At 36.0% G+C, this 24,656-nt stretch overlaps 1 protein-coding gene across 1 annotated transcript in view; it reads left to right on the top strand.

Annotated features, from left to right (window-relative positions):
* Positions 1 to 24,656, top strand: part of WDR49 (WD repeat domain 49) — a gene marked incomplete at both ends in the record, with an annotated part of 149,249 nt that overhangs the window by 56,050 nt on the left and 68,543 nt on the right. Inside the window, 3 exons of the mRNA XM_081300726.1 lie at positions 4,904 to 5,071; positions 6,749 to 6,897; positions 23,018 to 23,251. Of these exons, the coding sequence (XP_081156852.1) occupies positions 4,904 to 5,071; positions 6,749 to 6,897; positions 23,018 to 23,251 (551 nt within the window). The remainder of the gene's footprint in view (positions 1 to 4,903; positions 5,072 to 6,748; positions 6,898 to 23,017; positions 23,252 to 24,656) is intronic.

The raw sequence follows: 24,656 nt of genomic DNA, 5'->3' as shown, positions 1-24,656 counted from the left end.
AATATTTTATTGTATTTTTTGGTACCAGGGATTGAACTCAGAGGCACTTGACCACTGAGTCACATCCCCAGCCCTATTTTGTATTTTTATTTAGAGACAGGATCTCACTAAGTTGCTTAGTGCCTCTCTTTTGCTGAGGCTGACTTTGAATTTGCGATCCTCCTGCCTCAGCCTCTTGAGCCGCTAGTATTACATGAGTGCGCCACGGCACCTAGCTGAAATATTTTATTTTGATGTACTATAATTATATTGTGGAATTTCCATGGATTAGAAGGTAATATTAGTGTAATATTGTGTACTTTAGATCTTATAAATTGATTTACTGAGTGTCAAGTTATAATAATCCTTAACATTTTTCAGTAAACAAAAGGGATATTGTCAGTGAGGCTGCTTCCTAAATGATAATATATACCAATACATCAGGTTTTACACTGTTGGTCCCTCCAATAAAGACTTAGTAATGAAGCAAGCAATCAGGGGTCCTTATGCCTCTGGAATTAATTGCTCCTTAATGAAGCTGAAGACACCCCTCTTTATAAGAAACATGTTATTAATTCGTAGAGTTCCTTTCTCCTTCTTTCCTTCCTTCCTTCCCATCCTTCATCTCTCCCTCCCTCTCTCCCTTCTTTCCTTCCTTGAAAGACAGTACTCCTGAAATCCCAGCTATTTGGGAGACTTTGGCAAGAATGATTTCAAATTGGAAGCTAGCCTAAGCTGTTTAGCAAAGCCCTTGTTCAATCCTAAGTACCATGTATGGAAGGAAAGAGAAAGGGGCAGGTGGGGAGGGAAGAAAGGAAGGAAGGAACAAAGAAAGAAGAAGAAGAAAGGAAGGAAGGAGGGTAGGAAGAAAAGAAAGAATTCCGGATCTAGTCCTGGCATGTGCATGGCAGTATGGTTTACTAGAAAAAGGAGGCTGTAATAGTACAGAAAAGAAAAGTTCACAGCCAGATAGATGGGTTCAATCTCATCTCCACCTGTAATTAGTGTCGTGCCCATGGTCAAACTTACTTTCAGAATTTCTATCCCTCATTAGTAAACTTGGGATAATTTACCCACTGAAGATTTTAACAGGGTAAGAGCACCAGACATGCTGCCTGGTACATGTGAGAAATTCAATAAATTATCATAATTATAAAAAGTAATCCATTGGTCAAAGGGAAATTACATAAGGGGGGGATGAGCAAAAAACACACCATCCATGTGAATTATAGGCAGATTGGAGAAATAGACACTCTTACCACCCCCCACTCCCCTGGCAGCCCTTCTGTTTCAGGACACACTTCACAGTGAATGATTCTGTGCTCTGTGAGGTAGCTCTGCTCTGGTCCCCTTTCTGAAACTCTCCTTTACTTTCCAGTCTCTTTTCTTCCTCCTGAAATTGTGTTCTGACATTAAGAGAACCCCACCATCAAAAGTCATTTAAACTCATATACATTAAAGAAGTAGAAGCTAAACATAGAAAACTAAAGTGGATGTGCACAAACACAGATGGCATATATTATTAGTAACAAATTTTAAGAATTACCTGAGAAGCAGGTGGAGAATTACTCATCCAAAATTGCCTTGCAACCAGAGGCTCATGCCCTACATTTCTCAGATGGACCACTGTTGGGATTTATGAACATCGATGGGAAGATTCTTAAATTCCTGATATTTTACACAAACTTTTGTGTGTGTGTGCACATCTTTCTGGTGGAGAGGGTCTATGACTTTTGTTAGATTGCCAAAGTAGTGTTTGGCCTCACAAATTTTCAGAAGTATGGATTGCTTCTCTAGAGTATAAAATGATGTCAGCACTTTCAAGAGCGTACTTGAGAGCCTTGTTACTTTAAGCATAGTCCTCAGGGAGTATCAGCAGCAATTCCTGGAATGTGTAAGAAATGCACAATCTCAGGTTTACTGAAAGAGAAGCTGGCTTTGAACACTGATTTTCAGGTGATTCATGTACATGTTAAAATTTGAGAAAAGTCCTACTGCAGCTATGAAGGGATCAGGCTCTACCTTCTGAATTTGTACTCTGGTTCTGTCAAATTCTAATGTACTGAGCTTGGATATATAACCTTGCATGTATGTAACATTCAACTGCAAAACCTTTAGAATTTATCTCAGGACTGCAGGCCTGAGTTAGACAATAATCAGACAATAATGACTTTGGCCAGATCACTAAACTTATGTGGGCAAGTCAGTTTCTTCATCTATAAGATAAAAAAGGTTTTCTTTATGCTCTGAATTCTGGAGTTTACCATTTGTTTCCCACACAGATGTTTTTGCCATGACCTCTCATCTACTGATATGCTATCTTTTTGTCAAGGTTTATTAAATGTTCCCCAAACCCAGAAACCCACACTGTTTTATTTCTTTATTCAGCTCCTATTATAGTTTTGGACTATTCAATTTATCACTTTACTATGGGCTATAATTCTAACTGTTTGATATACATATCTTTATTTCCAAGCTTGGAGACATATGATAAAGGTTCAGGCTTTATCTATTTCTTCTCTTATTATCCTTGTCATCACACAAAGTGTATAGTAGATGCCCAATAAATCATTGAAGATTGGATGCCATGTTTTGAGAAAGGTTATCTACAGAAGACACACTGAATAGGATCAATCTCATTAACTTAGTTACGAATTGTTCATGTTAAGCCATTTATTTCCTGGGGAGATAGGTATGAAATATGTTAACTTAAGCTACTCACATATCAATAACAGCTCCAGAATAAATAAATTCTAGTTGCTTTTAGAAGCAATTAATCCAGTTGAATAGGTCAAAGGAAAATGAATGTATTGAGCTACCTTATGCATTTCAGAATTTCCTTGCCTTTGGTAATTATTTGGAAACTCATATAATATACAATATTGATATATGTGCATATAAGCACATGTACATATGTATAAATATATACATGCACCACTCATATAAAACAAATTAAATTCTTTCACCAAAATAGTAAAACTTGATGGTCTCTTTAACTCTTTAATGAGGGATGCTATTCCTGATATAAAATTGCACATATTTTTTTGTACAAAAATTTCGGTTTTATTCTGTTCAGCTGCTCTAATAAAATACTTCAAACTAGGTGGCTGATAAACAACAGAAATCTATTTTCACAGTCTTGGAGGCTGGAAAGTCCAAGGTTAAGGCAGTAGCATATTTGGTGTCTAGTGAGGGCTACTTCCTGATTCATACATGGTGCCTTTCAGCCATTGCTTCATGTGCAGGAAGGACCTCTTTTACCAGGACTTCTCCAGTCATGAGGCTCTGCCCTCACGACCTCATCATCTCATAAAGGCCTCACCTCCTAATTCCATCACCTTGAAGATCAAGATTTCTACCTAGAAAATTGGGAGGAACAAACATTGGATCATAGCACTGCCGGCTAAGAACTGTGAGGGGTCTAAGTTTTTATGCTGTGTTCAAGCTAGCTGTTTGCAGTTCAGCTTGCCATTTCCAGTAGAGTCAGCTACAAATAAAGTTCTCACTTTGAGTGAATAATTAAAAAGAAAAAAAGATCTTAGAGTGACAGTGGACATGAGACTCCTATGTCTGAGAAAAAGTTTTTTATTCTCAGGAGAGCAAGCAGCATAAGCATTAGCATACCTGGTTCCGTTCTTCTGGCCACATGTCCATAATGGAAATTAAGAGGGTCTGCACAGGCAACACATGCATTACAGGAGAAGAACCTCCAAATTTAGGGCATCTGAATCTTTTACAGTTTATGGGATATATGCTTCCTCCTACTCCAGAGAAAGACACTGTCTTTATTATGTTGGGTAATAAGTATGCCTGCCCCTTGCTCCAAAGGGACACAACTATCTCTACATTCCAAGACTGTTTGCAATACAAGCATCTTTGAAAACACGATCTAAAATAAAGGGCAGTGAGTGCTTAGTTTCATAAGAAGAACTGAAATGCAAGCCATCATGGACAATTAGCTTCCACAACACTCATGCATGGTTCTAAATAATAAGTAGATTAGAAATAATTTCTGAATCATTCTATTAAAGTGACTTTCCTTAAGTGACACAAAGTGACAAAATCTTTCTCTATGTGAGGCAGGAATTTGATCCTGAGGTCAAATCAGAAAATTTTCAACATTGGGCACAATCATTGAACAAAATTAAAAAAAAAAAAAAAGAAAGAAAGAAAGAAAAAGAAAAAGAAAAATAACTTCCATCTAACTGGGAAGGGCACAGTGGTTTGAGCAGCTGTGTGACTATTTGCTTTTTGGAGCTTGTGTGTCTGACAGGAATGGAAAGGTCCTGGTGGCAACAGTCATCAGGGCCATTATCCTTGTTTGGAGGGTAAGACTTTGCTTTGTAATACCTGGCACGGATTCATTGGGAACATAGGGACAGCCATTTTGGATTCATTGGGAACATAGGGACAGCCATTTTGTCCTGAGCCTCTTGTTGTGTTTGTGAATCTGGACAGGGAGTTGAGTCCTGGCCATTGACACTCAGATATGCTAGACCAGTAAAATCTAAATAAACCATTGTTTGAGCATGAGCTGGACCTTTGGGGAGCAGCAGATGGTTGGTAATCTCTTATTTGTCTGTTCCAGGCCCAGAAGGAAGAACATGGGAATTTGGTCAATACTCATTTACATCTCCAGCATCCCATATGATTACTGTGATTAATGTTGTTTCCTTCCATGTATTCCATAAAATATTTTAAGTTGTCCCTAGAGAGGGAAGAAATTCTGAATGCAGAATTTGCTGCAACTTCTCACTGTGAATTCTTTGATGGGAGGTGGGGAAAAGGTTAAAGAGATGTTTTCTAAGTGTTGAGCTGCATCATTATAGTATGAGTTTAATTTTTAACCTACACTGTTCTATTTTCCTAATATCTTATAAAAAATCAGCTAAAGATTGCTTTCCTCTTTTTAATTTTTTTTCAGTGACTTATAATGCATCTTTGGATGCTATCATTTCCAGTACAACCAGCAATACAAATACTGTGGTGCTGGCTTGGAGAGAGAAATCAAAAAAGCATTTTAAAATTACATCCTTCGACATTGCCCAGGGCGTTCATGCTTTTGATTACCACTCTCGGCTCAATTTAATTGGTATGTAAAATAAATCATGATAACTATGAGGGCCTCATAAATAGTCTAGAATGCATATTTGTATGCACGGAGCCTCTCTACCTTGTTGCTTTTATTGCCAGAGAGACCAACTTGAACAGCTCATATTTTATTGCCTGAGAATGTCTGATAATGATGCATTATTATGTGTGGTGTATATAAACTACATTGGGGTGAAAATATGAAAAAGTACCCCAACGCTTTAATGAGTGTTTTTTATTAGAATTGGTGGGGGGTGCATAATGATATAGACAAAGAAGACAATTTGTGCAACATCTGCCATTCTGCTATCCTTCTAACACCACCAAATGTTGCACCCAAATACATCAGTTTCATTGCACAACACACACACACACACACACACACACACACACACTGCTAAATAGAGAACTGCAAAATGCAGAATGTTTTTCGCTTGCCGTTTGGGAATACAATTTTTGAAAAATTGAGCTTAGCTTTAGTTTACTAAGGAAGAGTTCTTTTGACGTAAATGGTATATTTTAGGAAATATGAAGGCTTTCAGATATTAACTATTTAAATAAAATACCTAGACATTCTGAAGTTGATATTTGATATATGTTAATGTTCAAACATTATAAAAATGTGAGGTGAATATGTATTGTTTAAAAATTGACAAGTTAGTTATTAAGAATGTTCATGGCCTAGAGGTTATATTAGTCCTCATTCATTAGGTATCATTCATCAAAAAAACATTGATATTAGCTATTGGATTCCTAAAATTCCCAACAATACTAGCTGACAATCATGATAATAAGTACCATGAATGTCAACAGAAAATCTAAAAGGAGTATTATAGATATATTATAGAGGGCTGAGGGGGGTGGTTGATGAATCGATTTGCAAGGATTCAAATATCAACCATTTAACTTATTAGCTGATTAGTTATTTATTTTCCTGTATATTTGATCACTATTTTCACTTGCCACAGTGCTGGAAAAATAAAGGTGAATAAGCTCAGCTCCACAGCTGATCCTAAAGTGGGAAACAAAAGAGAGTGTTACATTGTTTCCACCCACCTGATTAAGTATTATACCTCTTGATCTTGAACTGCTCCCCGAATATAACCAACTCATATTCACAAATACTTTATTTTACCAAGAAAATAGGACAAACATACATTTGTGATGCTAGTTTTCTTATATATTCTTGATTATTTCATTAGTTGTGAAAATAATTTCTTCCTTCTATTTTATTAATTTGTGAACTTCCAATGTTGCCCTAGTCTGTTCTTGCTCCTGGATAGCTCCAACACTGTCTACACTCCTAGGCAGCCCAGTTTGAAGAGAGGGAACTTCAGGATTAGGAAGGATTCTGTCCCCTGCTGGGGAAGGCTGCTGGTTGGCTCCTAAGATGTACCATATTTTCCCTTTCGGCTCATGCACATCCCTTTCTGCTAGGCAAACCCTTTTTCTCCTGCTCTTCCATTTCTACAATTTTTATTGCCAGGGCTCATAGCTTGGTCTAGTTGCCTATTTTAGTTAGGCAATGGCAAGACTTTCCTTCCTTCAAGACAAGGAAGGGTGCTTTGGTGTTCATCAGAAGGCAGTTACTAACATAGATATGTGTAAACTCATTCAAAAAAAGAAAGGTTATTCATGCTATTTTTTTACGTTTTTTTTTCTTTTTAATTCTGATTAGCAACTGCTGGCATTAACAATAAAGTTTGCCTTTGGAATCCCTATGTTGTTTCTAAACCAGTTGGTGTCCTTTGGGGTCACTCAGCCAGTGTAATAGCTGTCCAGTTCTTTGCTGAAAGAAAACAACTTTTCAGCTTCTCCAGAGATAAAGTAAGTAATATTGTACAATTAATTTAGTTCTGCCTTCCCAATGCCTACTGAAAACTCTCAAGGGGCTTGAATTTCTCTGAGAGCTGATGTTAATTTTTAAAATACATTGACTAACTACTATGTCTTTGGAAATCTATATTTTAAAAAAGTGTTGATTGATGGTTATTTAAAAATAGTTCTTTGGTAACTACACAAGTATTTCATTAAAATCTTGTTCAAACCAAGAACTGACTCATGGATTTAATCCCTTTTGTTGGACTCTCAATATGTTACATTTTAAGAGTTTCCAAATTTCTCATTAATTCAAAGAAAAAAAAATGGGGACAATTTTTGTCTTATTGAAATGTTGTTAGATAGTACAGTTAAATAGGTATAGCCAGTGGCTATTGTTGCTTTGATACAGAAGAGATTTAATAAAATAGAAATTAATGCTAATCTGGAGAATATGAAACACATTTCAATTATACTCAACAATTCTTTTCTATTTGATGGTTTTGATGGGATGTTTTTATTTGTATATCTGGGTGCTGGGAATTAAGCCCATGGCCTTGCCCATGCTAAGCACATGCTGTACCACTAAACTGTACCCTAAGCCCTTGAAAGGATATTTTAAATATTGTGGAAAAAGTATGGCACCAGAGCTGTATAGTCCAAGTTGAATTCTGGGCACACTATTTTGCTGTATGTATCCACTTAAGTCAATTTTTTAATCTCTAAAAATATTATCTTTAATTCTTCTGTAAAATTTCCATTTTGTATAATGCTTGACTTAAGGATCCAGTTAAAAATGTGATAGATTTCAAGATACTTGTTTATGGTAAGAAAAGGGGGTGATAAGTTTAGTGGGGAAAGTCCCTGAGACTCTGGATTTTTGTTCTATGCTAAAGGGTACACACACACACACAGACAAGCATATAAACACACACATATATGAACATATACATATGCATACACATATATAGTATAAATTTAATACGTGTAAATTAATGTTTGAATATACAAATATGTGTAAATTATATATACATATTTATATGGAAATTCACCTTCAACTCCTTAGCCACACCTAAGCCAAAACTCCTACTAAACTTACTGTTTCACTCTTTGTTACTTATCATATAAACCTTTTCCCTTTCCCTTCCATTTTACCAATAAATCTTCAATTCCTGCTGATTCTACCAACAAGACACATTTGTCAGTCTCCCATCTCCATCTCAGCTGCCATTGCTCTTATTATAAATCTTGACTTGTTTCCTGTAAAACACTGCAGTATTACTAAAATGTCTGCTGACTTTAAGACTGGTTTGACTCCAGTCTGTCCTCAGTTCTAATAGTAGTTTGCAAGACAAAAGTTTTCATGCTCTTATATCTATCCTCCATGTATCAACTCTAAAATTCTTAAACTTTCATAAAAAGCTCTCCTCCTGTTTTCAGTCCTATTTCACTTCCTGCTTTTCTCTTTCATTTATTTAGTGCTGTAGAACTCCATCAAACAGCTGTTCCTGCCATGCACTTTCTTGGCTTAGCAACATGCTCTTCTGTCTTTAGTCCCCTCTCTTCCATTAACTGACATGTGCCATCTATCCTCCAGGCTTCGGGCATTTTGGAGTCTCTCCTGGAGACTTTCGTGTTTCTCTCCATGCACTCTGCTGCATGTGTCCTTGGAGCGTTTGTGATGCTGTGCTTAAAGTGGTAGAGTGCTTCCTTAACCAGGGTCAGGATCTTTTTGGCTTGTATTCTTGGTGTCTCACTGTGCTGAACACCTGTAGTGTTTATTCGGTGATTATTTGTTGACCACTTGAAGTGAAGGCACATTACAGTGAACAATAGTAGTGAAGAAACTCAAAGTGAAAACTTTTTATGATATCCTAGTTGGATCTACTTGTGCCTTTTTATTTAAAACCTGTCAGCACAATTGTCTTAACTTTCATTATTGAATTTGCCATCTAACTTGTATACTGGAGCATTGTGTATGTACATTGACCTTTCATTAGATTTTGATTGCTTGAAGGCAAGGATCATTTGTTGAATTTATTTTTGTGTTTCCCAGGATCTAGCGAGTATTAGTGTGTTAAACACATGTTGAATATAATATATGAACTAATGTACTGTTAACAAAATGATAGGACTCATGAAATTAGGAACTCTGTTTTACTTGGATTGCGTCATATGCATACAAGGTCCTCAATAAATCATAATTAAGTGGATGAATCATTATCAAACATAAAAATGAAACAAATACCAGATATTTTACCATTAAGAGTTCCCGAAGAAAGGTTTTATAACTTTAAAAGCAAGTGAAAACAATGTCCTTAGAGTCAAAATTGATTGTGAACAGCTGACATCAACTTTAAGACCACCTAGCCTCTTTTGAAAGCAGTTCTGTCCTTCTGTTTTTGGTTTGACTTATGAACCATTACATCATAATAAAGCTTGTCATGCTGTCATTCACATTAGTCTGAATCCATTACACTTTGATAAATGCATGATAATCTCAGTTCTTATGTCTTTACAACAAAGCACAGAACTTTCTGCTGCCCGGTTAAACCTCTGCTTTATTGCTATAAATTAATTTTTTTAAATAGGACTAGAGGTAAGTGAGAGAACAGGGAAAATGAAAAAGCATTCTTTTTCAAACAGCCTTTGATTGAATCAGGTTTTGGTTGAAGAGTTGCTCAATTAGAGGATTTGTAGACCAAAGAAATTTGGATCTAAAATAATTTCTTCCAAAAATGATCTGAGACTTTAGATCTTTTTTTTGGAAGATTGTTCTATTGCCACTTCCCAGTGATGATTAAATAATGTTTATTTCTAAAGAACTTGGTGTCATGAATAACAGCCCAGTTGCACTATATTTTGGAATCCTAAGCAGATTCTCTTAATGGCAGTCACTGGTGGCAAGGCCCTGCTGGGAGTCAGTAATGTGGCCAATTGAAGGAGGAACCACCAGGGGACTGAAAGCATTTTCAAGGCCCAAGAGGAATCGCTCTGCTGGAGTCTAACATTCCAATCAATGAGCTGAAGCCAGCTTTTCTATTACTCCTAACTCCTGGGCTACTAATCCTGATTTGGCCACCAGAATCAGATCAGTTTGTAACATAATCCTTTGTTTGAGATTCTGATTTTTTCCAAAGCCTGGTGTCTATATTGTAGAACTGTGGTTGGCAAAGAAAATACAAAGCCAGACTTTGGTGTTGGTGATTGCATTGTACCTATTTGTCTTCTTCCCTCCACACAGCCCTCTACCCCAATTTCTATCACCCATCCAGAAGCTAAGTATTTTCATCTTGTTTAAATTGCACGAATAAAGGGATTGATTCTCCCCCATAAATGTTACATTCTTTTTATTTTATTTTATTTTGCAGTACTAGGATTAAACCCAGTGACTCACACATGCTAGGCAGATGCTGTACCACTGACTAAGCTATATCCCCAGCCCACCTCTAAAGATTACAATGATGAGGACGCATATAGTGCAAAAAGTGAATATTTTTCTTTTTCATTTCCCCTTCAAGTCAATTTCTCTGTCAAGAAATAATTGATAGTTGATGTACATCTTCTCACATTGTTACTGAATACTTAATGCATTGTTATATACATTGTCCTTTGTGTGTGTACAAAAGAGAAGTATTTATTAGTTTTTTATGTAAATGGTATCACATGAAATATACTTTTCTTCAATTACTTTCTCCTAAGTAACATCTCTTGGATAACATTCTGTGTGAATATACATAAACCTTTTTTTTTTTAACTACATAGTATTTTATAATATGGATGGCCATGGTTCAATTATTCAATCATCTATGGATTAAAATATATAGTTCCTAAGTCTTTATTGACTCTCTCTCATACACACACACACACACACACACACACACACTCACACAGACATTTACACATTTTTAAGACCTCATAAATTAATTTCTTTGTGATAAATTTCTAGAAGTGATGCGATTGGATCAATAGGCATGTGACTTTTTTATAGGATTTTCTTATATATTGTCTATTCAGTGTAGAAGTGTTGACCAACTGACATACTTGTCAGAGGTGTTTAAAAGTGCCTGTTTCCCCATGTTCTTTTCAAGAACGGAAACCATCAGTGTTGATTTATTTATTTATTATAAATCTGAAGGGCAAAAAATTAGCATGAATTTGTTTTTCAAATATTAATTTATATTTCCTGATTTTAATGCATTAATTGATCATGAACTTTATCTTATTTTAATAAATTTGACTATCTTCCTACTGATTTGTAGTAGCTTGAAAAATTTTTGATCAGCTTTTATTAGAATATTTTACCTCTTTCAAGCATACATTTTAAAACTTTATGTGACTTTGTTCATTCAAAAGTTTTTAATTTTTATGAAATTGAGTCAGAAATGGTTTTCTTTGTGGATCTGGATTTTGTGTCTATCTTCGGAATGTCTTCCATAATGCTTCCATTTGTAAGAGTGTCCTTCTTTATTTTCTGTTAACACTTTATACCAGTAATTTTTTAAAAATTTAACTTGGCAATTTATTTTTGTGTAAATATTTTTTTTCTTCTGTAAATGGCTATCCAAGATAATTTATGAACAGCCTGTCTTTTCTACTGTTTTAAATTGGCATTGTTATCATCTGAATTTACTCTATGTACATGAATTTGTTTTATATATTTTATTCTTTACATTTACCAACTTATTTTTTTCACACACAATACACATCCTACTGTTTAACTACTATAATTTAACTCTATATTCTGATACCTGGTAGGTCAATTTCTACTTAGTGTTCTTCTTTTTCAACTTTATCCTCTAGCATTTTATTCTTTCAAGTAAATTTTAGGATCAATATTTATGTTCCATGAAAAATACTATTAGTATTCAGACTGGAATGTCATTGAGTTTGGTGGTATTTGACAGCTTTAAAATAGTGAGAAAGCACATCCAGTATTTTCCCATTTATTTATTTATTTGCTATCTCTCTGAAAACATTGTGTTTTCCCACCCATTTCTTTGTTCAGATTTTTGTTCATATTTTAGGAGGTGTTCTTATATTCTTGACCTGAGTGAGGTGTTTCTAAAGGCAGTGTGTCCACACTGCACATAACTCATACCTCTCATTCTTAATTTTTTTTAAAAATGTATATTTTTTAGTTGTAGAGGGACAGAATACCTTTATTTTATTTATTTATTTATTTATTTTTGTGTGGTGCTGAGGATCGAACCCAAGACCTCGCATGTGTTAGGCAAGCTCTCTACTGCTGAACCATAACCCCAGTCCCTCATTCTTAATTTTTACTAAATTTTTCCTCTACTAGGTTTATTTAGAGCTATATGATAAATTTGGATAGTCTTTTGCTGTTCATTCATTTTGAGGACTCTGACTTTTAGCTCTTTACCTTTAAACTTAATTATACTTTTTTACTAATAATTCTTATACCTGGAGTCCTTGATATCTAAATTTGATGTCTGCTGTTCTGGCAATTCTCCCTCATGGAGACTTGGTTATCTTTTATTGTTACCTTACTTTTTATTATTGTTGATGGGTAGGCATTTTGAAAACCAAATTATATGCCTGTTTCACAGATAGATGTATGTTTGTTTCTACTCAGTGTAAACATGGGAAACCGCTGCTCCTGGCTTCACTATCTCCTGCCCAGTTATCCCTACTTGCTTGGCTACTGGTTAAAGGTCCTTCCTTTAAGCCTACTCTTCACTGTTCCCATTTTAAGTTTGTTGCTTTTTCTTTCTTCTTTTGGACTCATGGAGATGGTCTCCTCTCCCTGAAGGCCTAACAAGGAAGCAGATATTATGTTTTATTCAGAGCTGTGTTTCTTTGAGGTGGAAAGGCACTTTACAAATACCTAGCTTTCAATGATAATTGAATAAAAGTTCCTAGTTCAAACTATTGACTTTTTTTTCTTTCAAGGTTGTTAGAATAGATACTAAGGGAGTAAAAAGGAAGAACTTAAAATTTAAAAATGGAACTGTGATTTTGAAAAGAAAAAGTTGAAGAATCTTAAAAAATGGGATCATTTCTGCTACAATTTTAGATGTCATATGAATAATTATAATGGCAAAGAATCAATTTAATTTATGAGAAACAAAATACCCTGAAATGAAATGTTGGCATTATTAAATTTATTATCAAATTGGAACTGAGAAATCAATGTGATTTCTGTTGAACAATTCATAGCTTTAGGAAATATTTTGACTTTTTCCAGTTCAGTGGTAGAATACACAACAGACATAATATAAATTGAGTCTTAGAGATATACAGCTCTCATTTCTTGATCTGAGTGAGAAAAGAAGTCCAAAGAAAATAAAGAAAACATAATATCATGGTAATGTTGAAATATAAATAGCAGAGGAGAAGATTTTAATTTCAGACTAGTACTCTAAATTTGATGACATTCCTTGGGGTGGGGGAGTCATAAAAATTTTTCTCAATCCTTTTTATCCCATTTTCCCAGATATTGTACTTGCCCAATATCCCATTTATAGGATGACTTTATATATAAAAGATACTTTTATAAACATAAAAGATATTTCCTTGTATCCTATTTATAGGGCAATCTGAATTTTCATTCTTAATAATAATAAAAGATATCTCAACTCTATATTATGATTTCTCACCCATTTTAATATGCCTTTGTTAATTTTATTGAAATATTTACAAAATTGAAAACTTGGGACATAATTTAAAGGAAGAACTGTTCTGTGACTTGAGGTAAAAGTATTAGTTGAGCTATGTAGTAGAAGAATTCTGCTAATATATATCAAGTCAAACAAAATTGCCTTTAAGTATTTACTGATTATGTTTTTGTGGATTACCGAAGGCTTAAATTCTGAATAAATAGATTTGTTAATACATAACAGTGTATTCAGGACATACAGTGCCTTCAGTTCCAGTTATCCTATTATCTGCAAGTGGGTGATCCAGTTCTGTGGATTACTCCTGGAGAGCTGGGTTGCTGAACTGCTGTTCTCAAAATCCTCTTGCAATTCACACACACCCTTCTGCCTCTTTCTCTTTTTTCTTATCATAATTTTATATTTGTCTCTTACAGAATGGCAGGAGTTAGTAAATGTTTGATGAAACCAAGCAAGTCTCCTGTCAATAGAGCCAGTGAATCTATTTCCTGCTTCTCCTTCACTTTTATGTCATTATTAAGAAACTATGAATCTTTTTTTTGTATTCTAACTACTTTTGATTAAACTTGATATGTTGTCAGTCTGTAAATAATGTTGATTTATGTGTGAGGTCCTGGGGATGGAACCTAGGGCATCATGCATGCTAGGCAAGTCCTTTATCACTGAGCTGCATCTCCAGACAGGATTTTGTTTTTAAAAGTGCACTGAAAACAGATTCTCTATCCGTACTTACATCTATTCATGCCCCTACTTATCTATTAAGTTACCCTTTTATAAATGTAATATTTGTAACCCCAAATTAATGTTATTTTATTTATTTCTTATAATTTTATGATGCCTGGATGAATAATGGAGATTCTGTCTCTGGAGGGAGCAGAGGATTCTGCAGCAGAGCTACACTGCAAACATGCTAAAATTCAATCTTCACAACACACCCTTCTGAATTTGTTTGAATTGTTGTTATTTTGAAATATTTAGATAATGGATTGAGCAATTTCACTACATTCCAGACAGAATTGACAGAATCTCAGAGCTGGCAGGGTCTCTTTATCAGAAAGGTAAAGAAATGGACGGCAAAAATCACATACCTAAGCTTACAAATCTCAGCAGGATTAAAATGGCATCCAGGTACATGCAGCCTCAGTACATTAGTTTCTAGTTCTTGTTGTGTAAATAATATAGTATTTTCTTATAATCCTTCATCATTAAAAGGTTAATATTGAAATAGGATAAAGATTATGCAGAAAAATGTCATTATTAGTTGAAAAATCTAAATTTTGCCTTAATATAAAACCATGAGCATAGGAATCTATTCTGATAATGTAAAAGAGGACCTGAAATGGAGAACCCCCTAAATATGCCCTTTCAAGGACCTGACTTGGTAAGTCTGAGTTTTAATAGACATCGCAAGATCCTGATGTAAGTAGATGCAGCACAGTTTAGAGAAGATTTGTGGAAAATAAAAATTTAAAAAAAACCATTATTCAATTGTAGTTTTTAACCTTAGGAGTTTGTCAATCTCTTTTTCCTACTAAGAATTAAAAAAAAAACACATCTAGAAGATTTAGAATGAAAATTGATATTAAATATGGTCCTTTCCGAACTTGTAAAAGTTGGGTAGAACACATAATTCTCAAATAATAACTAGATGTCTAAGTGACATTTTGTCAAAGGGCTTGATTAATAAAACTGAAGTAATATGAGTTCTTTTGTGTGATTAAAAGGATATAGACTGATTAGGAAAGAGGAGTAGAGTTATCTGGTTTAAAGCCAAGGCATGTGATTTTACAAATTAAGCTGAGAGAAAGATTTCTTACACAAGGAGATTAGCATTGACCTTAAAACCAAGTAGAGCAGTTAAATGTTTAATACAAAGGAAATACCAGGGGAAAGTATTTTAAAAATACTAATGTCTGAGCCCCATCCTCAGAGACTCTGATTTAATTGGTCTGGGATGGGGGCCCAAGCATAGGTGTTTTCTAAAGCATTGTAGATTATTTCTAATATCAAATTTAAGAACCACTGGTATAGAATATGGTAGTATTTGGAAAACCGAAAAATGTATGGTAGATCACACATGATCACATAATTTCTAAAAGTATGCTAATTTTTTTTTTCAGTAATGGGGACTGACTTTAGGCAAGCACTCTACCACAGAGCTACATTCTCAGCCTTGGAACATTGTTTTAAGCATTGATGCCATCATATCAACCTTGTTGTTTGACTCTCAGAAGAGACAAAACTTTTGAATTAATGATGGAAGGTTGAATTAATGGGATTAGTAATGGAGAGACTTTAGGATGTCACAGAAGAATGATATGAATTAATTTTAAGGAAAATTAATTAATTTACACATTCCAATGAAAATAGTTCTAGTTTTAATTGCTAATAGCAAGAAGTTACCTGTTGTAGAACAGAGAGGTCATAGTTCATATATTTTTTAATTTTTAGTTTAATTTACGTGATTAAATGCCAATGAAATGTTAAAGCCAATACTTTAAATACTCAATTACTTGAAAATAAAATGGAAGTTGATTCTGGTAAAATTATAGTCTACTGATACTGTTGAGCTACTCTTAAACTATACTCATCTATACCCCAGATTATTATGCTGACATGAAGTTAGTTTCTATTTCTTAGGAGGGGTCCCATACCAAACAAGACAGAATTTTGAATAATATTGTTAAGAACATAAGTAATAGAGACTGATATAGAATCTTCTAATCTTATGGATATAGCATTCAGAAGAACAGTTTAGTAATTCTACTTATATTTATAGTACCTTGAAGTATATTTATTTATAAGTCTTTGTTCTTATAGAATTTATATTTTTGAGATAAAGATTTCTTGGGGTGCTGCCAGAACATTTTAAATTAAAACAATTTTTTAAGCAATGAAAAAAAAAACAGGACAAGTTCTTTAATAAAATATTTGTGCCAAGGAAACCAATTTTTCTTTATAAATATATATTTTTGTCTTTAGAGGGACTGGTAATCCTGTTTGTCTTACAGGAATCAGGCCAAACCTCATTGGATAAGGGCTGGTAGAGAAAGGGATTATTCTATATAGGAAGCACAATATTTCTGTAAGATATTTGAAGAAGCCCCATGTTATAGTCAGCATTTTTGTCACTATGATTAAAAGGACCTGAGCAAACAACTGTAGAGGAGGAAAAGTTTATTTAAGGGCTCATGGTTTTAGAGGGCTCAACTCGTAGATAGCAGAGTCCATTCCTCGGGTCTCTCAAGGTGAGGCTGAACATCATGGCAGAGGAACGTGGCTCACATGATGATGAAAGAGAAGGAAGGAAAGAGAGAGGTCTCCATTTGCCAGATACAAATATATGCCCCAAAGCCATGCCCCCAACAAACCACTTCCTCTAGCCACACCCCATCTGCCTCTAGTTACCACTCAGTTAATCCCATCAGGGATCAATTCACTGCTTTTGTTAAGGTAATAACCCAATCATTTCTCCTCCAAATCTTCTTGCATGATCTCACGTGGACTTTTGGGGGACACCTCACATCCAAACCATAACACCCCATAAAATTTCATTGTGGATTATATGAGATCTTGAACAGGTTGAATAACTATGTGAAATAAGGCCATTTTTTTTTTGTTTTGTTTTTAGTGCTACATTCTTGGATCTATCCTAACTAACCTTTACATCAATAAACTGAATAAAAAAAATAGTGACTTGGTAAGCCATAATTTTAACAAATTAAAAAGTAATTATTCAGCATTTGCTGTGTCCTGTGGTATATTTGGAAAAACCAAGCAAGAATTGTCAATATAATTGAATTTGATTCAAAATGATTTTGTTCATATTGCAATCTTGGATTAAAACTAGGAAAATTCCTAATCTTATTTCAAAAAATAAGAGTTAGTGGCACATTATAAGTTTACCTAATAATGAAATTCATTGTGATATATTTGTACATGTACATAACATAATTTGGTCAACTTTATTCCCCAGTTTCTCCCTTTTCCCTCCTTTCTTTTCTCCCTCTGATCCCCTTTCTCTATTCTTTGGTTTCCTTTATAGAAAGGAGCAACCCCTCTCTCACCTCCCCACCCTGGCTCATTCCTTTTGTCTCTAGCTTCCACATGTGAAAGAAAACACATAACTTTTGACTTTCTGAATCTGGCTTTTTTCACTTAACACGATGTTCTCTACTTCCACCCATTTTCCTGCAAAGGACATACTTTTGTTTTTCTTTATGAGTAAATACAATTCCATTCTCTCTCTCTCTCTCTCTCTCTCTCTCTCTCTCTCTCCCTGTCTCTCTCTCTCTCTCTCTCTCTATATATATATATATATATATTTTTTTTTTTTCTTTATGAATTCATTCATGCATGGACAGCTAGGATGGTTTCTTAACTTCAATATTATAAATTTCACTGCTAAAAACATGGGTATGTGTATGACCCTATGGGCATGCTGACTTTAACACTTGAGAAACACCAAGGAGTAGTATAACTGGGTCATATAATTGTTTCATTCCTAGCCTTTCAGAAACCTTCATACTGATTTTAAAGGCAGGATGTTAGATATCTGGCTAGCTTATTTGTTCATGAAAATAAAATCTAGAGCTTTGGCCAATCAGAATCTCAAGGCAATTGGAAAGCAGGATGAAGTAGCTTACTAGCCAATGCAAAATTATGGTGCTTTGAAAAAGTCATAGGCTCTGTAATGGTTAAACCTCCCTTGAACAGAGGGTTTTGGTGCATAACTGTAATCCCAGCAGCTCAGGAGGCTGAGACAGGAGGATAGTGAGGTCAAAGCCAGCTTCAGCAACAGTGAGGTGCTAAGCAACTCAATGAGACTCTGTCTCTAAATAAAATACAAAATAGGGCTGGGGATGTGTCTCAGTGGTCAAGTGCCTCTGAGTCCCATCCCTGGTATACCCCTACCCCCAAACAAACAAAAAACTCACTTGAAATATTGGCTCAGTTCTGGGCAATTTTCTTAAAAAAAAAAAAAAGATCCTTGAGATCCCTAAGGTACTCAGAGATAATGTCTTAAATTAGTGGTGCAACAATTTTAAGTACTTTATTTAAAATTATAATAACCAATTATAATCTTAAAATATTCAGCTTGGGAACGGAGGGATATGAAAAGCAGAAAAAGAGTATAACTGTTTTTCTAAGGACAACATACACACACACACACACACACACACACACACCCCTTCTATACATACATACACGATGATATTTGTTAGTGTTATTATGGAGAAAATCATAACCTTGGAAGAGTTAAAGAAGACTGTCTCCAAGAAGTGAGACTTAGGGTAGAGATAAGGTTGGGTTAAAAGCCCTCTGGTGATATTTGATTTTATACAAAGAACACATCCTTACCATGGATTTTAAAAGTAAACAAGTCTGCATGACCACTCTTCCCTGCAGAGAAAGTGGGAACAAAAATGAAGCCAGAGAGAATCTAGAGGCTACCATGATGGAAGATGTGAAATCTGTAAACTGATATTAAGATGGCTGAAGAGACTGGGGTCATTTATTCTGGAGAAGAAGTTTAAGAGGAGAGTTAAGTTGAGGTGAAAAAAGACAGGATAAAATCAAAAGGTAGAAGAGATTCCTTGGGTGACTATATTTACAAATTACTATTATGATTTGGATATGAGATGTCTCTCAAAAGTTCCTGTTCATGCAGGAATATTTAGAGGTTAAGGAATTAGATTTATGAAAGCTGTAACTTAATCTGTTCATCCTATTTGGTGGTAACTATAGGCATGGAGTTATGACTGGAGGAGAGGGGTCACTGGGGGCATGCCCTGAAAGGGTGCATCTTTCCTGTGGTCCCTCCCTCTCTTTCTCTCTCTCTCTCTGCTTCCTGACACCACCATGAGCTGAGCAACTGGGCTGGGCTCTTCTTCTATGCTGTGCTGCCTTACCTTGGGTCTAGAGCAATGGAGTTGGCCATCCATTTCAGTCCTATTGGACTAAGACCTCTGAAACACTGATCCCCATATTAACTTTTTCTCCTCAAAATTGTTCTTGTGGGTATTTTGGTCAGTGATGCGGAAACTCACTAAAACAGAAATTGGTTCTGTAGAAGTGGGGTAGTTGCTGTGACTCACCTGACCATGTGTTTCAGAATCCTTTGGAAATGGTTTGTGGGAGTATTTGGGAAACTCTGGAAATGCAGATTTCAGACTGTTGTAAGCAGAGTTTAATGGATGATTCTAGGGGGAGCTCAGAAAACTAAAATGCTGGTTGGACTGGGGGCTGTGCTCTTGTTTCAGAGAGAAATGAGGACTCTCTTGGGAATTGAACTAGAGGCCACTCATGCTGTATTCTGACAAAGAAGCTGGTTACATTTTGCCCATGTCCTGAGACTATGTGAGACTGAATTTAAAAGTGATGGAGTCATTAATCAGGCGGAGAAAATTTCAAGGCATCATAGTGTTTAGTCAGTGGCCTGCATATTTTTGGCAGATTTAAGCTAGTTTCTTGTGAGAATTGGGAGAAGAAAGCAGAGCTAAAGGATTTTCAAAATTTTCAGTTTGACTGGAATAGTGCATATAAAGTTGGGGCCAATAAAGCTGTGCTTGTTGAAGAGATTACAGTCCCTAAAGAAATGCTAAGTACTTTACACAGAGATAAAAGGAAAGATGCCTTGAGGGTATCTTAGGAATTTGTAAGACCACACTTATGAGAACTCAAGGATGTAGAAGGAAAATTCCTTTTGAGAAGACATATTGGGGATGCCTTACTCACATGGTGGGGAGCGGTCTAGGAAGTTGTTTCACCATATTGATCCATGCAGTCACTCAGGGGCCCCTGCAGCCATGATTCCAGGGAGCCCAGGTATCATGTGAGCTGGCAGCAGACCTTAATGGCATAATCCACATGGTGCTGATTCTGCAGGAATACAGGATGCCAAATTTAAGGGATCATGAAGACTTCCACCTGAATTTCAAAGGAAAGCTTGGGAGAGCAGGGGTCAAAATCCAGGTTGCTTCTGAGAGGGCCATGTGTGACATTGTGAGGGTGAAGCCCAAGTTGAAATGGAGACCCCAGGAATTAAAAGATACTGGCTATTTGGACTGTCTGCCAAGACAAGCTGCTGGCTGTGAAGATAGCCAAGCTAAAAGAAAGCACATGTGTGTTACAAACATTAAAGTGGAGTGGGTCTGTCCAAACCCTTTGGAAATAACTTCTCATAGCCATTTGTCTTAGACACTGTATGTGGAGTTACAGAAAGAGTTCTGGGACATCTTTGACTAGCTTGGTTTTGGTAGGTCCCATCCTTTCTTTCTGTACCCTCCCTTTTCCTTCCTTTTTGGAATGGGAATGTTTACTTGGTGCCACTGTATGTTGAATATTTGTAACTTGCTTTTGATTTTATAGGAGCTCACAGCAAAGAGTTTGCTCTGAGTCTCAGATGAAACTTGGACTGAACTTTTGGGAAATACTGAAACTATTTGAAATATTGAAACTAAATGACTGGGTAGTAACTACTCCAGGCAGGTGTGGTGTGGCTGGAGGAGGTGGATCAGAGTTGGCATTCCCTGTATTTTCTCCACAGGACCCTTCCCCACACCCTCTGCTCCCTGACCTCACTATGAGCTTGAGCTCCAGCCATGATCTAAACAGCTCTCCTATACTGTGTCCTTTTCCCCCATGATGTTCTGCCTCATCTTGGGCTCAGATCAATGGAGTTGACCTTCTATGAATTAAGACCTCTGAATTTGTGAGCCCCAAATAAATTTTCTTCTTCTAAGTTGTTCTACCTAGGTTTCTTGGTCACAGCAATGCAAAACAGGCTAAAACAGTTACTGTGGGAGCTGCTATCTTGAATCCCAGGACCTACCGATATGTATGTGAGGGGTGTGGTTGTGTACTCAAAGAAGTTATATATAAAATAACGTTAACCTGGGTATCAGTATTCAGTCAGGGGGATAGAGCTATCATTTTCAACAGATTTTTTTTCCAAAGTAATGTATGATTTGAAATAGATTAAAAACTCTTGTTAGTTGCCTATTTTATGAAATAATATTCATTTAAACAGAAGCTGTCTTTCTGTTAAAAAATAATTCTCACATTGGGTAGTATAGTTTATTTGAATAAATCTTTTCCGCTCTTTGGTTCAAATATTTGTATGATGAAAAAATAATAATAAAATAAGTATAACAATAAAAAGCACCATTAAACAGTAATTACAGTATAGTTTCATGCTAAAACATGAACATGGGCTCCCATTCAATTCTTATAGCACTGCATTAAAAACTCAGAGAGTAAAAAAAAAAAAAAAACTTGCTAGAGGTCACCCTAAAGTAAGGAACCAGTAGTAAGGTTAAAACCACAAGTCTGACCCTAAAACTTGCCTGCTAACCCCTTTTGGAGGGATTTTTTACTATTTATTTTGACTCTTTCCCCCTCTTTAGCCTATGCTAATTTGGCACCATTACTTATAACCTCATACTAGTGCCCCAAACCTGCTCCTTTAGTTTTCTTCTGTGATAAACTTAGTGTAACTTACCTTCAGGGAATAAAGGGAACTTTAAGAGACTCAAAATATAGGAAAAATGGTTATTTAGCATCTGTTGAATTTAAAGCAGCCTTTCTTCTGAGCAGGCATTCAGTGTCTGTCCTCTACTATCCATTGATCCATTGATCATGTTTGTATAAGACTCTAATATCTGGTTTATTTGAATTTGATTTCATTTAATGCCATTTATTATATTTCACCAAAAAATGCATGGATATCTAAATACACAGAGAGAGAAATAATTATATTCATTTTCCATGAATACAACTGACTATAAATTCATTGTCTTGAAACAACACTAATTTATAGTATTTTTGTATTCTTTAGGTTAGATTTCTGACATGGCTATTGCTGGGCTAAAATCAAGGTGTCAGCAGAACTGTGATCTTTTCTGGAGGCTGCAGGGAGAATCTACTTTCATGCTTTAATAGCTTTCTTGGATCATGGCTCCCATTCTCCATCTTCATAGCCAACAAATCTAGGCAGAGTCCTTGTGCTGTATCATGCTGATCTCTTTTTCTGCCTCTCTCTTACACATTTAAAGACCCTTGATTACATTGGATTCACCCAAATAATCCAGGATAATCTCCTCACCTCAAAGTTATTGATCTAATCAAATCTGTAAAATTATTTTTGCTTTATAAAATAACATATTCATATATTCTGGAAGTTAGGACACAGACCTCTTTAGGAGAGCACTATTTTACCTCCTATAAGCACATGCTCCAGGCCAAGCCATGTTTCAGGGACTGGGATAAAACAATCCCTTCCTTAGAGGAGTTTACTGTTTAGTAGATATTTCAACCGGCAACTGAAGGACAGAATAATATGTGCTGTGACAGAAGTAGGAACCAATTATGGTACTGTGGAGGAAATAACTGTATGCCTCGGGTCTAGAGTGAGCTAAAAAGAAATTGGTTAAAAAAATTAGAATTATTCTTGACCTATTCATAGGATCTTATCCCTTTTCATCCAGGTTTTGAGACTCTGGGATACTCAGCACCAACTGTCCATCCAGAGAATAGCCTGTTCTTTCCCCAAAAGTCAGGACTTCAGATGCCTCTTCCACTTTGATGAAGCCCATGGACGACTTTTCATCTCATTTAATAACCAGCTAGCATTGCTGGCCATGGAGAGTGAAGCCAACAACAGAGTGAGAAGCCACCAGAAACCAGTCACTTGCATTCTTTATAATTCGCTCCTGAAGCAGGTAACCATGCTTCCTGCTCTGTCTCTCTCCTAGCACCTCTCCAAGACCAGCCACTCATTTCCTTAATTCATCCTAACCTCACACTGAAGACAAATCTAGCAAAAACAAATGTGGAGAGGAAATGATTTAGCGATCATGTACTCTTCTGCTACAAGGTGTGCCCAGGTGAATTAAAAGAGGGATTTCATTTTCCGCCAGTGACTATAGCAGCACTGATAGAGTTACAAGGAATGATAACATTCCAGCTAAAACAAACACAATGTGTAAAGTAATTGAACTTATCTTTGTTACCAGTTAGTTTGAATCTTGAGCCAAATGCAAGTGAACCTGCTTGTAAAATTCCCTTTTATGAGCACCATTCTCCTGTATCCCAGTGCAAAGTTCTGAAATATGCATGAAACGTAATTAGCAAAGATCCATTTTGCCAGCGTATTTTACACCAGTGGCTCACAGTGGCAGCCCAGAATGTATTCATAATAAAATGATTCAGTTAAATGGGATGGCACTTGGTATGCAGCACGAGTGTTGTTTGTCTCCCCACCACTTTAATGATGCTCTGCAGCCCTTGCTTATGGGGAGCGCTACCTGCATCTCAATGAAGAAGCCTGGCTCTCCCGGAGCAGAGATGCCACTCTGACCATAGCCCTTCTTAGAGGACAGGGAGGTCCAGCTGGGAAGCCTGCAGAGATGGGTAGGGGACAGCCTGTGGGTCTTGTGGAGGGGGCAGCAACCGGTGGAGGTTAGTCTGCTGAAATGATTACCTCGGGCTGATGGTAATAGCACAGCATGAGCCAAGCAGAAAAGCAAGTCTCCAGCTTGCGGCCAATTAAACAATAAGTCCAACCCATTCTTTCTTTTCCCTTCTGTGGAAGCTTCTGTGTTCACGCAGAAATGAGTAGTTCAGATTTTGCACAAGGGGTGGAAAGCCCTTTGTTAGTAATGACTACTGTGTCATGTCACTACTTCAAATGTTCTGTTTTTCTGGTTCTTCTAGGAGATAAAAATCCTTTACAGAACTATCCATTTTGAATTCCATCTGTAGGGAAACATTTCCCTGCAAATGTTTTGCTGAACTTTATGAAGGCAACCAGCTAATTTGGCTCCCTGGTGGCCGCTGAGAGAGAGAGAGAGAGAGAGAGAGCGAGAGATGTGTTTGTTTCCAAGAGAATATTCTGTTAATTGAGATCTGCAAAGTTAAAAAGCTAGGTTTGCTTATAATGTTAAGATCCTAAGTTGCATGGCCATAAAATGAGAAATGTTCCATGAGGAAGTCAGGAAATGGGACACAAAGAAGATCTGAAATCTTTCACCAGGGAAGCGAAGATAGAACCAAAGTAATACAAATATATGTGAGTTACAGATGACCAAAAAAAATGTGCATATGGCAGATGATGTAGAAAGTATC

Source organism: Spermophilus citellus (assembly GCF_964194105.1).
Source record: "Spermophilus citellus genome assembly, chromosome: 7".
In the NCBI taxonomy this organism is placed as follows: domain Eukaryota; kingdom Metazoa; phylum Chordata; class Mammalia; order Rodentia; family Sciuridae; genus Spermophilus; species Spermophilus citellus.
The sequence above is the reverse complement of the archived record's forward strand: the minus strand, read 5'-3'. Positions and strand labels throughout refer to the sequence as shown.